At 56.9% G+C, this 16,984-nt stretch overlaps 2 protein-coding genes across 3 annotated transcripts in view; one reads left to right on the forward strand and one right to left on the reverse strand.

Annotated features, from left to right (window-relative positions):
- Positions 1–16,984, forward strand: part of RNF19B (ring finger protein 19B) — a 269,313-nt gene that overhangs the window by 181,217 nt on the left and 71,112 nt on the right. The gene's annotated exons all lie outside the window — the stretch shown is intronic.
- Positions 1–16,984, reverse strand: part of NHSL3 (NHS like 3) — a 29,151-nt gene that overhangs the window by 9,044 nt on the left and 3,123 nt on the right. Inside the window, exon 1 of one of the 2 annotated variants that reach the window (XM_070078803.1) lies at positions 9,336–9,551. The exons of the other annotated variant lie outside the window; for it this stretch is intronic. Coding sequence (XP_069934904.1) covers positions 9,336–9,426 — 91 coding nt within the window. The 5' untranslated portion in view covers positions 9,427–9,551. Of the gene's footprint in view, positions 1–9,335; positions 9,552–16,984 lie in introns of those variants that run through there. 2 annotated transcript variants of the gene reach the window in all.

The raw sequence follows: 16,984 nt of genomic DNA on the forward strand, positions 1-16,984 counted from the left end.
CAGTAACAGCTCAGTAATTGGGTTCTACACCGGAGACGTGGCTTGAGTTCCTAACTTCCAACTCCATCCCAGCCCCAGATGGCCACTGCAGACATTCAGGGAGTGAATCAGTTCTCTGTCACTCTACTGTCACTGTCTCTCAGCCTGTCAATTAAAAAAAAAAAAAAAGTCTAATTTTAAAAGGGGGGTAAGGTCAGTATTGTGGCACGGCTGGCTAAGCCACCACCTGTGACATCAGCATCCCATATCAGAGCACCAGTTCAAGTCCCAGCTGCTCTGCTTCCAATCCCAGCTTCCTGATAATGCAGAAGGCAGCAGAAGATGGGGCAAGTATCTGGGCCCCTGCCACCCATGTGGGAGACTCGGATGGAGAGCCAGGCTCCTGGCTATGGGCTGGCCCAGCCCCAGCCACTGTGGCAATTTGAGGAGTGAACCAGCAGATGGAAGATCTCTTTCTCCCTTTCCCTTTCTCTCTGTAACTGCCTTTCAAATAAATAAAATACATCTTTAAAAAAAAAATGGACGGGGCAGGTTGGATGTTTAGTCTAGTGACTAAAAGGCTAGTTAAGACACCGGTGTGCCATACTGCAGTGCCTGGATTCAACCCCTGGCTCCCAACTGCCAGTGCCAGCTTCCTGCCAGTGTGGACCCAGTGTGGATCAGTTGGTCTGCCACCCATGCAAGAGGCCTAGACTGGGTTTCCAGCTTTGCTCAGCCCAGCCCAGCCCAGCCCCAGCAGCTGTAGCAATTTGGGGAGTGAACCAGCAGATGGGAGTTCATTCAATTTCTTTGTCCCTGTTGCCTCTTGAATTAAAAATAGAGAGGGGTGCCAGTGCTGTGGTACAGTGGGTTAACGCCCTGGCCTGAAGCACTGGCATCCCATATGGGCGCCAATTCGAGACCCAGCTGCTCCACTTCTAATCCAGCTCTCTGCTATGGCCTGGGAAAGCAGTGGAAGATGACCCAAGTCCTTGAGCCCCTGCACCTGCATGGGAGACCTGGAAGAAGCTCCTGGCTCCTGGCTTCAGATCGGCACAGCTCTGGCCATTGTAGCCAACTGGGGAGTGAACCATTGGATGGAGGACCGCTCTCTCTCTCTCTCTCTCTACCTCTACCTCTCTACCTCTCTCTGTAACTCTGTCTTTCAAATAAATAAATAAATCTTTTTGAAAAAAAAATAAAGTTAAAAATAAAAAAATCCCCACTAACAATCCTAAAAAGAGTAGCTGAGACTCTAATAAAAGAGAGGGTCTATGAACTGTAACCTCTGAACCCCAAACTTGCCTATGGACACCCCTCCCTCACTACACCTTTCTCTCTGAACCCCTAAGGACCCAAAATTTGGGAGCTGGCATTATGGTGCAGCAGGTTAAGCTACACCTGTAATGCCAGCATTCCACATGAGCGCCACTGGTTGAAGTCCCAGCTGCTCCACTTCCAATCCAGCTCCCTGCTAATGTGCCTGGGAAACCAGCGGGAGATGACCCAAGTGCTTGGACCCCCCCTTGCCCATGTAAGAGATACAGATGGAGCTCCTGGCTCCAGTCTGGTCCAACCCTGGCCACTGTGGCTATTTGGGAAGGTAACTAGCAAATGGAAGAGTTCCCACTCAGTAACTCTGCCTTTCAAATGGGTGACTAAGTCTTAAAAAAAAAAAAAAAAAAAAAAAAAAAAGAGTTCACAGTGGGGCAGGCATTTAGCCTAGCAATTAAAAGATGCTGGTTAAGACACCAGAGTCTAGGCCAGCAGCGTGGTGAGTGGGCTAAGCCTCCACCCACAGCACCAGCACCCCATATGGGCACCAGTTAGAGACCCGGCTACTCCACTTCCCATCCAGCTCTCTGCCTGGGAAAGCAGTAGAAGATGGCTCAAGTGCTTGGGTCCCAGCACCCACATAGGATACCCGGAAGAAGCTCCTAGCTTTGGATCAGCCCAGCTCCGACCGTTGCAGACATTTGGGGGAGTGAACCAGTGGATGGAAGACTTTTTTTTCTGTCTTTCCTTCTATCTGTAACTCTACCTCTCAAATAAATAATATAAATCTTAAAAAAAAAAAAAAAAAAAAAAAAAAACAAGACACTGGCGTCTCACATCAGAATGCCTGAGATCAAAACTTCTGACCCCAGCTTCCTGCTAATGGGAAGCAGCAGTGATGGCGTAGTAACTGGGTGCCCACCACCAAGGTGGCAGACCTGGGTTGAGTCCCCACCTCCCAGGTGGTTCTGGGCTGTTGGGGAGTGAACCAGTGGGTGGGAACTCTCTATCTCTGCCTATCTGCCTCCTCCTCTCAGATGAAAAAATAAAAAAAAAGAATGCACAGTGGCTCCCAACCTACAAGACCGCTCTGCAGCTCCGTCTGCATTTGCTGCCCACCCAACCCTGACCTTTCTGAGGCCTCTCAAGCACATGGCTGATTCCTCATCCTGGAAACTGTGGGCTTGGGCAGTATACCTCAACAAATCATCAAAATCTGGACAACAGTCTTTAACGAGTAGGCACTTGGAACCCCATTTTACAGATGAGGAAATGGAGGCCAGAGAAAGCAAGCATTCTACCCAGCTGCCTCTCTGGTCTCAGAGACCAGAGCAGCCTTCTGACTCAGAACAACCAGAATCCAGACGCCACGTTCAGTTTGCTGTCCCAGCAACAAACTTCAGATTTCCGAGGAACACCCGTCAAGGAACCCCCTCTGCCCTACAAATCCGCGGTTTCTTGTAATCATGCACCATTCCCCTCCTACTCCTCTTATCAGCCCCCCCCCCCAGACAGGAGCAGCAGACACAGGCAGGGAGATTAACTCCTGCCTGGCACAGGTGCTGGGGGAAGGCAGAGCCCAGACTCTGCTCTCATGGATCTTTTTTCCTTTAAAGATTTATTTATTTACTTGAAAGAGTTACAGAGAGAGGGTGAGACACAGAGAGAGAGATCTTCTACTGCCTGGTTCACTCCCCAAATAGCCTAAACAGCCAGAGCTGGGCCAGGCGGAAGCCAGGGGCCCAGAGCTTCTTCCAGGTCTTCCATATGGATGCAGGTGCCGAAGGACTTGGGCCATCTTCGCTGCTTTCCCAGGTGCACTAGCAGGGAACTGGATTGGAAGTGGAGCAGCCATATAGGATGCTGGCACTGCAGGTGGCGGCTTAACCCACAGCACTCATAGATCTTACAGCAGCCTTCGAGGGAGGGGCCGGAGGGTCCTCTCCTACAGCTGACCACAGAGTTGTAAGGCCAGACAGCTGGGTGACTTCCCAGGCCCTTCTGCTCCAAAAGCAAGCATCAGCAAGTCGAGCAGTCACCCTCAGCTTCCCGCTAACCAGGGACGCTAAGAGCTAAGCTCCCGCTAAGAGGGGGCAGGAGGGGTAGGGGAAGGGTGGGAGGAGGGGGCAGAGAAACATTAGCTCATGGAGGTCCCAGGCCCCACAGCTGGCAGGCAAGGCCACAGCTGCAGATTCCCCAGAGGAACCAAGGCTCTCACACTTGATAACATCTGGTTGCCCCAGCAACACCCCTCCCCCTCCCCAGCCTAGCCAGAATCTGGGGCCTCTCTGAGCCACTCCAGAACCAGGTCTACACGGAGTGGGGGGGTGGGGGTGGGGGTGGGCTTGCTTGGGGAGGGGTTCAGCAACCTGCGTCTCAGGAGAGGCAGCGGGCACCTCACAAAGACACTGAAGTCCAGAGAGTGGAAGGACCTTGTGGACCACCACACTTAGCGTGCCTGTCCCGGGCTTTTTGCTTGGGCACAGCCCAGAGTGCAGCCTGGGCCCCTGAGGGAAGCCTCCACCTCTCCCATCTGCCTGAGTGACCGAGGCTTTGGGGATGTGAAGACCGCCCCCCCAGGTCCCAGCCACCCCCACACACACACACACAGGGTACCCCAGGAAGCACCCAGGCAAGCACCTGAGCTGATACAGTCCACTGGGGCCCAGACCTCCAGAATGCCTCTGTGAGGCCACCTGGACACTCTCAGGACCACGCCCACAAAGCACAGGTAGGCCACCGTGGTCCCTGCCCACCTCACCCAGGATCGTGACTGCACAGTCTCACACTGGGCCTGCCAAGCGGCTGCGCGTACAGGAAGGCAGGTGCACACATCCACCAGTTCAGGGGCTTTCCTGAGCCTGGGGACAGGGAGGAATGGGAAAGGAGCCCCGCCCCCTACGGCCACGCACATCCATGTGCGCATGCGTCGGTCTGCGGTCTTGGCAACATCCTCCATGGGGTGAGGCTTCAACCTGCCCCATTCCACAGCAAGGGGTGGGGGCGGCAGCGCCCAGAGCCTGGCAGGCCTGACTCAGGGGACAGGAATGAGGGGGGCAGGGCACGGCTGTCCAGGTGGCCTTGCTCAGGAGCTGGAACCCTCCAGATGGCCTGGCCCCCACTCTCCGTCCTGTTTTAACTGCCCCCGGCCAGCCCCTGAGCCGGCATTCATGGTGCTCAGAGGCCTCCACCCTTCCCTGTACAGCTGGACAAATGAAGGCTCCAAGGGGCAGCCTTCCCCAGGTCACACATTCTACAGGCAGGAGCAGAACCTACAGCGTGGGTGGATTTTATTCCCACAGGGATAAGACAAAGGGAAACGGGCAGAACAAACTAACAGGTGGAGCCCCGACACAGTCCACAAAACACTTTCTCTCTGGTCTCCAGAACACCTAACAAACAGCCTGACAGCAGCCACGCCTCAAGGAGGCTCAAGGGAAACTGCCTAGCTCAAGGTCACCTAACCACCAAGAGGCAGATCCCAGACTGGAACCTGGGTCTCTCCCGCAAATGCCCGAGTGGTGCAGAGTCTGAGTTAATAGGTAAGTGGGGGCCACAGCCTCAGTCCCTCCCAGAGAAAAGGGAGCTGTGGACCCCACCTCTGCAGCAGGGGACTCCCCTCCCTTCCACTCTCAGTGTCCAGCCCTACCCCAGTGGAGGCAGGGCAGACAGGCCGGTTCTAAGGTAAATACTGGGGAGCAGAGCCGGAGGATCCCATCCCACAGGGTGCCCTGGGGGAATGGGCACTGGTACAGGGAGGAATTAGCTACGATAATACTAATAAATGTCATAATGTGTTTCCAGGCCAGTGTTTGCCCCTGACAATGACATCTTAATCCCTTTCGATCCAGGCCCAGCTCCGACTTTCCAGGGCACTTTCCTTTAGTCCTTCAAGGCGTGATTAGCCCCATTTTATGGATGCCGGAGAAGCAGCCACCATAAAGTCAGGAGAGGAGAGGCCTGGGAATCAGGAGGTTTGCATTCCACACCTTGGATCAGTATCTGCCTCTCTGGGCCTCAGTCCCCTCATCTGTAAAGTGGGACTAACACCCACCTCACAGAGCACCTGGAAAGTTAACACAAGCCATGCAACCAAGAGGGAGTGTCTGCCTCTCCTGGGAGAGGGGGCAGAGCAAGCCCCAGGCCTGGCTGCCTTTCCACTTAGGGCACTAACAGCCCAGCCCTTATCAGATGAGACACACACAGTATCACTAAACCCCTCTCTTGGGACAGACACAGGCTCTTCCCAAGGGTCAATGACTTATCCAAGGTCACTGGGCTAGAAATGCCAGAGTCCAGAGAGCAGCCGGGCTCTACCTAGATGCAAAACCCAGTTCTTCCCAGCCACCCACTTCGGAAGCTGTCCTCAAATCACAAGTGGAGTTAAGGGCCATTAAGATAAGGTCTGATAAAGGACACTTAACAGCAGCTCCCTATCTCTCTACAGTGACAGTCCTCAGCCCCTGCTGTTCCAAGGGCTGGGAATTCCAGGTCTAGGTTTGCGAATGACATGAGCTGGGCACTGCCCTGTGTTGGGCCTCAGTGTCTCCACCTTTGCTGCAAGAGGTTTGGAGAGACATCTCTGAAGAGCCCTCAACTTGTGTAACTGCCCCTAGGAGGGCAGTGGTCGGTTCCGGTGCCTGGGCCTGGGCCTAGGGCAGCAAGGGGGCTCAGCTTATCTCAGATCCCTCAGATCAGAGAAGGCTGAGCCAGCCCCTTATCTTGAAGGCCAGGGTCACACCAGCAGTTGGTCACAGGCCTCCCTCCCCACCCCTAGGAAAGGGGAGGAGACACAGGAGAGCCAGGGGACAGGGCATTCTCCCAGCTATGGAACCCAGCAAAGGCACCGGCCCTTTGAGGAAGGCAAAAAAGAAATCCAGATGGTCTGACCTCACTCCACCCGCAACACGCGAACAAATCTAGCTGGAGGGAGAGCCACGTATGTGCACCTGACATGACCGCCCACGGGAGGAGGTGCATGGAGTGGGGCTCTTCTCCTCGCCATTCATACCCTCCCTCATCCCCCAGCCTGCCCAGGCTGACGAGGGGAGAGCTGTGCTGGATTCTAGTGTCTTTGCAGCACAGGGTGGCCTCACCCACCTGCAGCCCTGTGCACCCTCCAAGGGCATTTGACTCAGTGGGTCACCCTTGCTCAGATCTCGGTTTCGCTTCCCACTTTCCACCCGCTCCATCTCTATGGGGAGTCAGAGCGTGGTCCTCGCCCCTCTCATGCAGTGGGCTCCCTACAGGGCTCCACTACCCCAGGGCTCAGGCCTTCTTTGTCCAGAGGACCTGCAGGCCCCTCGGCCATGAGACCCATGTATCCTGGAGGTGACTAGGAGCACGGCCCTGTCATCTGCAGGCTAGAGCTGGAACGGAGGTGCAGCTCTCTCCCTGCTGTTAGGCAAATGACTGCACTTCTCTGACCTCGAGCTCCTCCAGGGGTAAAATGGGGAGAACAGCGTCTCACTTGTCAGCCTATTGGAAGACAAACCAATTCACTAAAAAGGGGTTAGCACAGGGCCTTCCTCTTCGCTCTGTGTTCTTACTGGGGCTACCAGCCCCAGCCAAGCAGCCTTCACACCTCCCTGGCCCTCACTGCTTGCCTCTGATGAATGTCACGTCCTATCAGTCCTGCCACCTCCCCCGAGGTGTCCGCAGCTGCCACTCCTCTCCACTCCCACAGCCCACAGCCCTCCAGGGCCTCACCTCGTCACCTCTCCCCTGAATTACTACAAGGAAGCTCCCAGGCTTCCACTCTCACCACCCCACCCCTCAACCTGTCCTGCCTGCACCTGCCCCGGCCCTGAAGCCACCACCGTCTTCCTTGCACACCCCTCCCTGGCTCCCATGGCCTGCAGACCGCAGCCTCTCTGGCAACCCTGCACTCTCGCCACCCTGCCCCTCACACACTCACCAAGTGGGTAAGTTACTTGGGCTCCAGCACAGGCTGGGGCTAGGGAAGCTTCAGACTCCAGCAAAGGAGTCCTACACTCACAGGGGAACCACTCCTCCTCCTGGGCACAAAGGAGCCTCCAACGGCTTTGCTCCCCAACCTACCTGTTTGGTCTCAACTTCTGCCTTCGCTCACACGCATGCCCCACAGCTGAAATGAACCCCAAACCATGTCCTCTCTAATCCCAATCCAGCAGTCACTTCCAAAACCAAATTGAGGCCATCTCCTCAACTGTCTAAAGATACGGCCTGGAATCACCCCTACACTTGCTTCTGTGTTGCTCAACAGTGGTCTTGCAGGAACACCTGACGGCCTGCTTGGCCCTGGGTTGCAGCAGGAGCTGGAAGCCCCAGGCCCCTTCCTCCAAGGCCAGCTGGCAGGAGGTTGTGAGCACAGCCTTCTCATGCTCCGCTCCATCGCAGCCACAAGCCCGGGCCCACAGCTGCTCTCAGGAAACCATCAGATCAGAGCTGTCATCGGAGGGCGGATGAGGAGCCCCAGTCCTGCCCGCCCAGTTCGGATTCTAGGAGAGCCGGGTTGGCACAGCCTCGATTTGAGGACCGCCAAGGTGGCAGGGAGGGTACCGGAAGCTCCTGGAGTCTCTCACCGACACCTGCCCTCTGAGGAATCCTCAGAGCCCGCACTTGAACTTAATTAGCCCCTTTGCTACTGCTGGTTCCGTTATGGGCAGTGCTCCTGAACTGCCCCAGGCAATGACCTTGGAAAAGCCCCCATTCCCTAGACCTCAGTCCCTTCATCTGGAAAATGGCTAGCCAGAAACATAAGGATCTCAGGAAGTCATCTAAGCCAGGACCCCCTAATTTCACAGACAGGCCCTCTCCTCTACAGGAGCCCGGAAGTCCAGAGTGGAAAAAAAAAATGCGCCCAAGGTCACCAGCTCCCGTACCAGAACCACAGAGGAACCGGCTCCCTCCTTCCCAGCCCAGGCTCTTTCCTTAGCCCCCTGCGAGGAGGGATGAGATCATCAACTCCTGTGCTGAACCTCGAGGAATGCGGGCCATCCAAGGGACACGCGGGTGGATTCTCCCACCACGCAGGATTCCCTCCCCGCACCCCCCCCCCACGCGCGGGTACTCCCAGGCAACCCGCCTCTGCTGAAATGCCCCCATCTGGGGGGAGTAGCGGGGTCAGACCCATTACCCTGCCCCTCCCCCATCTCTGAATTCACCAGGTGAGAAAACCAGGCATCTCCAGCCGCCCCTCCTCCACATCCCTTGGGACTCCTGGGAAAACCCTGAACTGCCGCATTCGCTAGGGGAAACCAGGAATCCCATCTCCCGGCGCTAGGGCCTTCCCCATCCCTATCCCCACCCTCGGAGGCTGGAATGTGACCCGCGGAGGGATCCCGCAGCACGCTGGCTAGGGCTGCGTTCCAGCTCGGTGGCTGCATTGAAAAGGGGGAGATGCGGCGGCGACCTCGGGGACTGAGGGGGAGGGGCGGGGGACCGGGGAGAGGCCGCGGTGGCGGGGGTGGGGGTAGGGAAGGAACCGAGAGAACCAGTCTGACTCCCGATCGCGCCAGACGGAGGCGGTCCCGAGCCTCCAGCCCCTGTTTCCTGCTTCTCCTCCACCTTTGTCTCCCCTCCCTCCAGCAAACTTTCAGCCGATCGGGGGCTAGGGCCTGGGGAACAAGTGTGAGCGCCTTGCGGTCTGCCTGTGAGCCTGCCTGGGCAGTTGTGAACCCCGCACCTCCGTGTGTCTAAAACGCTGGGCAGCTGTACCTACACGACCGATGCGTGTGCCTGTGCGTCTGAACTGGCTCTGCGAGCCGCACGCCAAGGTGCATGTACCTGTGTCCCACCATGGTGGCGCGGCAGTGTGGGTGCGACTGTGTTTGTGGTTTTGCGTCTGCAAGTCCGTACGTCTGGGTGGGTGTCGTGTGTGCTACCGTGGAAACTGCGACCATGGACGTGTGTGCCCACCCGCGGGCATCGGTGGGTACGTGTGTCCGTGTGCGCCCGCGAGGGGTGGGGTCTGCGAGGGGATCCTCGGCCGTCCCCCGCTCACGCCCTCCAGGCCCCGGGAGGGGGCAGCAGCGGTAACGATGGCTGCAGCAAAAGACCCTCCTCCCCTCCTGCTCCGCCCCCGCCCCCCCACCCCCTACCTGCCGACCGCTTCGCCGACCGCCCGAATCGCCAGAAGCTGCGGGTCCGGGGGCCGCTGGGGGCCTTCCTCTTGTGGTGTGAGTTGCCCATGGCGGGCGCGGGAGCCGGCGAGGGAAACGGAGCCTGGCCCAGCCAGCCCGGCCGCCGGGCCCGCAGCCCCGGGAGGGAGGCAGCGAGACTCGCGGGCGGCCACCGCGGGCGCCCCCAGCCCCAGCCCGGCCACGCCCCCGAGCTCCGTGGCCAATGGCCGGGCCGAGGGCGGGCCCGAGCAGGGGCGGGGCCTCGCGCGTCCGGACGGCTCCGCCCCTCCCGGGACCTGGGAGACCTGCTGAGCCGCCCCACCCAGAGCACTCCGGGAAGTCCAGGTAGGGCAAGCGAGGCGCCCGCTCTCCCACCACCCTAGGGGCTGCCTCTCTGAGGACTGCAATGGAGCTAGAAGATCTAGAAGCGGAGATCAGACAGGCGAGGTTCAGCGTCCTGCTGTCGCTAAGGCCCACCAGCCACCACCCCGTGAGTGTCACGTGTCCGTGTATCTCCTATCTCTATGCCTGTGTATACAAATGTATCGAAATGACTGTATTTCTGTAGTTAAGGTATTCAAAAATTATATTAGCACCCTTTTATTTAGCACGACTGTGAGCCAGGCACTGTGGACGGCTTTCATGAATCACTTCATCTCATCCACAAAACATTTTTTTATCATCCATTTTACAGATGGGGAAATTGAGGTTCCTTTAAGTCGACTGACTAAATTAAGCTACAGAGGCTGGGCTCAAACACAGACAGACTCCAATACCCACTGCTCCATGCCAGCCCCTCTTCCAGCTTGTCTTTGTGCATGACCTTGAAGTCCCCGTAATTGGACATGTGTGTGTAACTGTGTGCTCCAATGTACCTGTGTCCCTGAGCATGTGAGTTCCTCTCTGCACAATCACCTGTGTGTAGCTGCAGCCATGTGGCTGAGTTTGGTTTTATGTCCAGATGTATCCTTTGTGTGTTTACTTATTTCACTGTGACTGTCTCAGGTGTCTTGAATATCCCCTAAGCTTTGTCTATTTGAATGTGTAACCGTCTGCCTGTGTGCACGTACACGTAAATATGTTTGGGCTTTTGTGCATTGGTATGACCACGCAATTGTGTTTGCTGAGTGTGTGCCTGCATCTACAGTGGGTTTCTGTGTAAGTACTGGAGGATGTGGGTAAACCGCTGATGTCTGTATGCATCTGTGGAGCTGTGTGCCCCTCACTCATTTCTCCTTATACAAGCCTTTATTTTTCCTTTTATATATTTGAAAGGTAATGAGCTCCCACCTGCTGGTTCATGCCTGCAGTGGCCTGGTGTGGGCCAGGCTGAAAGTGGAAGCTGGGGACTCGACCCAGATCTCCCACATGGACGGCAGGGACTCACCACTTGAGCCCCCAGGGTCAGCATTGCTAGGAAGCAGGTACTCCAATAAGGGTTCCTTAACCATCAGTCCAAAAGCACAGCCCCCAAGTCTTTGCTTTTCAAAGGCCAGGCCAAGCCTTGCCTCTTCTAAAAACCTCTTATGGTGCTGGAGGATCCCCGCATCTTCACAGGTGCCCTTGGACCCAAGGACCTGCCCAGGGCCACACAGCCTGGGCACTGATTCTTTTACCATCACTCTGCCTGCCTCTCCCCCTTGCGGCAGCATGGTATCGCAGAGAGCACTGGGCTGGAAGTCCAGACACTGAACTGTAGTTCCTGTTAACTCATCTTTGCTACCTCCTGGGCAAGCCCTACCACTACACTAAGCTAGAACTTTTTAAAATTTATTTTCATTTTATTTGAGAGAGAGAGAGAGAGAGAGAGAGAGAGAGAGAAGACAGGCAGTGAGAAAGATCTATCCACTGCTTTATTCCCCAAATGGCTACAACAGCCAGGGCTGGACCGGGTTGAAGCCCAGAGCATGGAACTCACCTGGGTCTCCCTCCACACACGTGAGCCACTACCTGCCTCCCAGGGTATGCAGTAGCAGGAAGCTGGAGCTGGAAGCAGAGCTGGGACTCAAACCCAGGCACTGCCATGTGGGAGGCGGTGTCCCAAGCAGCAACTTTACCACTGCACCAAATGCCTGCCCCTCGGGCCAGTAACTCCCGGATACCTCCTCCCTCCTTGTGAAATGGAGTTAAAGCTCAACCCATCTCTCCCTGAAGCCCACCTCTTGCAAAAAGCATGAGGTTAACAACAGTACAGACCCTGAAGGGGTGGCTTCTGTTCTATTGATCCATAGAAAATAGTGAGCAACTTGGCATAGAAGGTTCCAGTGTCAAAGCTGGAGGCTGGAGCCAGCTTTGTGGCACAGTGAGTTACGCAGCCACCTGCAACGCTGGCATCCCATATCAGAGTGCCTGCTCTGTTGCGGCCATTTAGGGAGTGAACCAGTGGATGGACAGCATCTCTCTCTCTCTCTCCCTCTCTCTCTCGCTCACTCTCTCTCGTTCTGCCTTTCAAACAAATAAAGCTGGAAGAGACCCCAAAGATGTGCTAGCCCAATGCCTTTATTTTATAGATGAGAAACTTGAGGCCCAGAAAGGGGACAGGGTGTGGGGTAGCAGAGAGAATACGTAAGGGTAAAATGCAAATCCCTTGGCATGAATTGGGTGAGGACTGGCAGGTGCCTAGGCCTCAGCCCCACCGCTGGCCACACCCTCCTCTTTGTCAGAGCTCCAGCCACACAAAACAGCTCTCCACACTCTAGTACCCACATCCAGGCTTTCACACCTGTTGTCTCCTCTCCCCTGCTTTTGTCTAGAAGACGCCTTTTCACCCTCAAGGCTCTGCTCAACAGTTGGCTCCTCCCGGGCTCGGCTCTGCGTGCACCCACGGCCCTGTCAGTGATACCCTCGGACCCAGATCTGACCACACCCTAGGACTCCCCGGCACCCCATGTCGCACCAGCCCCATACCTGCCTCACACATCTGTTTGTTTGCTTGTCTGCCTTTCCAACCAGAAAAGCTTCCTGCAGGGCAGTGACTGTCCCACACACAGTGGGTGTGCCATCCAGCAGCCGCTGGAGTGGAGACGGCAGGGCTTCCATGCTAGATGCAGTGGCAATAGTGGCACCCGGGTACTGGTGGTGGCGGCAGTGGTGGCGTTTGCATACGACCAGAGGTGGTGGCGATGGCACACGGTACTCTCACTGCGAAGGCACTGTGCGCTCCAGGATTCTGGAGGAGGAGAACTACCACAGCCAGGAGCATGGCAGAGGCTGGGCTGGGACTGCTGGGAAGAGTTAGCTGGCATGAAAATGTATGTCCAGAGGGGTGGGTGTTGTGGTACAGTGGTTAGGCACCCCATCAGCGTGCTGGTTGGAGCTCCCAGTGGCATTTCCGGCCACCACCTCTGCGTCTAGGATCCCAACATGCCCAGGCTCCAGGGGTCCATAGTGAGCCCCCTACCCTCTGCCTGGAACCCCTTGGCACCAGGCCTTGGCCAGGGAGAGGGGAGAGTTGGTCAACCTGGCCCCTACCCTCAGGATTGAGAGCAGTGAGCTACACGGAACCCCAGAGTCAGCTGTTCCCAGCCCCTGGCAGGGACCTTGCTGATTTCAGGGCCACAGGTGCCTTGTCCATGACCACCTCCCTGGGGAAGCTGTGAGCTGTCCCTGAGAGGCCCCACTTCCGATCCAGTTTCCTACTAATGCTCTTGGGAAAGCAGCAGATGATGGCCCAGGTACTTGAGTTCCTGCCACCCAGGTGGGAGACCAGATGGAGTTCTGGGCTCCTGGCGTTGGCTTGGCCCAGCCCTGACTGTTGCATCTGGGGAGATAACCAGCAAATGAAAGAAACCCCCCCCTCTTTTGAATAAATGAATCTTTTTTTAAAAAGAAGAAGAAGAAGCGGGCGCCGCGGCTCACTAGGCTAATCCTCTGCCTTGTGGCGCTGGCACACCGGGTCTAGTCCCGGTCGGGGCGCCGGATTCTGTCCCGGTTGCCCCTCTTCCAGGCCAGCTCTCTGCTGTGGCCAGAGAGTGCAGTGGAGGATAAGTACCTAGCTCCTGCCATCGGATCAGCAGCACGCCGGCCGCGGCGGCCATTGGAGGATGAACCAACGGCAAAGGAAGACCTTTCTCTCTGTCTCTCTCTCTCTCACTGTCCACTCTGCCTGTCCAAAAAAAAAAAAAAAAAAAAGAAGAAGAAGAAGAAGAAAAAGGAAAGATATGATATGGCCCAGAATTCCAGGAGCCACGAGAGTGGCTTGAGGCTGGCTGATGCACTGGGAGAATAGCGATAAAGGCCTCACCTGGCTTTCTGGGTAATGGGCACACTTGGAGGGTAATGGGCACACTTGGAGGAGTGTGTCCGCTCCCCTCTGAGAGCCTCCTAGGAGCCAGGCACGTGGCCGCAGAAGTCAGCATTTAATCTCTTGGCTGGCTGAGCTGCTCCCCAGTGCTCCCACACACACACCATGCGAAGCACGGAGCTGCCCCCAAGGACGGTGAAGCAGCGGAAGTGTTAAAAGAGGAGGAGGTGGACAGAGATTTCACACACACACACACACACACACACACACACACACACACACCAGCCAAGGACGCTGCCGTCACCTCCATCCTTCCCCAAGTCAGCCAGGGGGCTGGAGGTGGCCTTGGGGTCTGCACGTGGGAGGCGTATGTACCGCGCCCCCCCACGCTTGCTGTGGCGGAAACAATCTACAATGGCTCCACTCACGAGCCTGCTTCGGCATGTGACAGCGCGAGCCTGGGCTGGCTTGGAGGGCTTGGGGAGAGGGGATTTCCGAGGGGCAGGTGGAGGGGGAGGCTCCTGCCAGGCCTTCTGCTGACAAAACAGAGTGGACCTTTCTGGCTGCCCAGTTCAGCTGTCAGCCCTGCCTGGGGGCCTTGGGGGGGCCAGTGACTGGGAGCCCCTCCCAGGCCTGAGGTACACTCCCAGGGGAGGTCTGGGAGTGGGAGAGGGGACGGGAGGCCCGTGGGGCCTGGCTCCCCCCACCCCCAGCTCTTTCGCCCCTGGCAGAGGCACCTCTCTGCGCCAGGCCAGGTTTTTCTTTTCCGTTTGAAGTCTGAACAAAGGAGTGGCGCAGCTGAAGTTGTCCCGGTAGGTCCTGCTCCGCCTCTGCCACTGGAAAGCATGTGACCCTGAGCAAGTCACTTCCTCCTCTGGGCCTCAGCTGCCCAGCTGGACATGCCAGGAGGGCTCCCAATGGCATCTCCGGCCACCACCTCTGCGTCTGGGATCCCAACATGCCCAGGCTCCAGGGGTTCATAGTGAGCCCCCTACCCTCTGCCTGGAACCCCTTGGCACCAGGCCTTGGCCAGGGAGAGGGGAGAGTTGGTCAACCTGGCCCCTACCCTCAGGATTGAGAGCAGTGAGCTACACGGAACCCCAGAGAGCCAGCTGTTCCCAGCCCCTGGCAGGGACCTTGCTGATTTCAGGGCCACAGGTGCCTTGTCCATGACCACCTCCCTGGGGAAGCTGTGAGCTGTCCCTGAGATGCCCCACAACTTCCTCTTTGGTCACACTTCTTTTTACTTAAAAATTTATTTTTATTTGAAGGAGAGAGTAACAGTGAGACAGAGAGAGAGGTCTTCCATCTGCTGGTTCATTTCCCAAATGGCCACAATGGCCAGCACTGGGCAACACTGAAATCAGGAGCCCAGAGCGCTATCTGGGTCTCCCACGTGGGTGCCAGAGACCCAAGTACTTGGGCCATCTTCCACTGCTTCCCTGGGGTCAGTAGCAGGGAGCTGGATCTGAAGCGGAGCCGCTGGGACTAGAACAGACACTCTGACGTGGGATGCTGGCATCGCGGAGGGCACAACGTCGGGCCTTGTCACACTCTGACCCTTAATGACTTGCTCAGTGTTTGTCACCCTCCCCCACATACACAAATTATAAGGTGCATGAGGCCCAGGACCCTGGATGGACCCCGTTCACCCCCACGACAGTGCCCAGCCATGGCAGGTACTTATTGTGAAATATATGAGAGAGGCTCCCTCTGCCATCGGAGCCCAACGCCTGTCATTTCATAGGGGCCTGGAAGAGGTAAACAAAGCAACCACCCTGTCACGTTCGTATTGAGGAACCCCAGACTCCTTTATGGAAAGGATGCATCCCATAGAAAGGGACCCTGGCCCCCATTCCATGGGTCCAGGCCCCACCCAGGCTGAAGATGCAAGAAGGAGGTCAGCACAGCATCCCATTCTCTCAGCAGCCTGCTGGGGGGGGAGGGAACGACTCATTCCCCCTGGGAATACCCCAGAGGGAATGACACTAAGCCAGGCCCTGAGAAAGAAGGAGGGACAGCACAGGCAATGACAAGAGGGGACAACACCTGGAGGGTTCACTGAAGGGCAAACAGAAGCCATTCTTACCTTAGGAAAATGCCCATTACCCAGAAAGCCCCTGGGTGCTCACTCAGCTGTGAACGCCACAAAGTCACTTCCCTGGTGGACTCCCTCTCCCCATCTTCCCGGGACGTCCAGGCCACTGGACGCAATGTCTGCTGGGCCTGGCCAAAGCCTGGCCCTCCTTGCCTGGGTTCCCATCCACTCCCACCCCCATGCCACCCCCGCCCCCGCCAGCCTATTCTCAAGCTCTGAGAATCCTAGAACCAGCCAGGGTCTCCGAGGCCCTTGAACCCCAGCTCTGTCAAGACAGGGTCTGCAGGGCCTGGAGTGGGGCAGGCTCTGCCCACCATCATACAGCACAGCATAGCTCACACTCTGGTTCTCTCCAAACTCCAGGCCAAGGACAGCACTTCCAGAGCAAGCGGCCAGAGGGGACTTGGAAAGGCCCCAGTGAGTTCACGGGGTTAAGTCCACGGGGCCTGGCAGGGTAGGGCCACACATCCATCTCCCGAAGGCTGATCCCATCTGGGACTCTACAATGGCTACTCCCCTCCAGAGTCAGAAACACATCCAGTGTTGTATTATTTTGGTTGCAGAGCGTGGCCTTCGGAAGCACACGGAGGGGCTCTGTCATTGGTATCCTGTGACGTCACTCCCACAGGGGCAGGGACCTTGCCTGTGTTACCTTCCAGGACCCCACACCTTGAACGATGCCTGCCACTGCACGGTAAAGCATGAGGCTTTTTCAGATGAAGGAAGCTGAGTGAGTGACCTTGAGCCACTTACTTTCAGCCCACGGACCACTGCCCACCTCCCGGGTTGTGTGCAGGCAGCACAAGACTTTGGAGAAAATGCCCAGCCGGGGTCTGGCGCACGGCAGCCCTCCAGGTACTTCTCTTCCTCTTCCAATTAGCCAGGACCCTGCCTCCTCCCGCACTCTGCTCACCTCCTCCAGGAGCCCTCCCCGATTATCTACCAGGCTCCGGTCCTGGCATCTGTCCCAGATACATTTCCTCCCCACACACTTTGATGGCAGTCCAGGTGATATTTCTGGAAAATATGGATTCTTGTTTGTTTTTGCTTTTCAAACTCTCTCAGGTCTGACTCCTCCCATGGGTGAGAGGTGGGACTCCAAGCTTCTGTGAGTCTCATCCTCTGGGGTATGTAAGGGGTAACCGGGTGAGCTGTTTCCCAAACACAGATCAGGGTGACTGAGCTGATAATGCCCAGGACCCCCGTATCACAACAGCGCGCCTGCCACCATCTGGCCCGCACTCCACGGCTCACAGAGCGCTGAGACGGCTGTTAGTTAATGTGACC

The sequence above is a fragment of the Oryctolagus cuniculus genome, chromosome 7, assembly GCF_964237555.1.
Source record: "Oryctolagus cuniculus chromosome 7, mOryCun1.1, whole genome shotgun sequence".
Lineage (NCBI taxonomy): Eukaryota > Metazoa > Chordata > Mammalia > Lagomorpha > Leporidae > Oryctolagus > Oryctolagus cuniculus.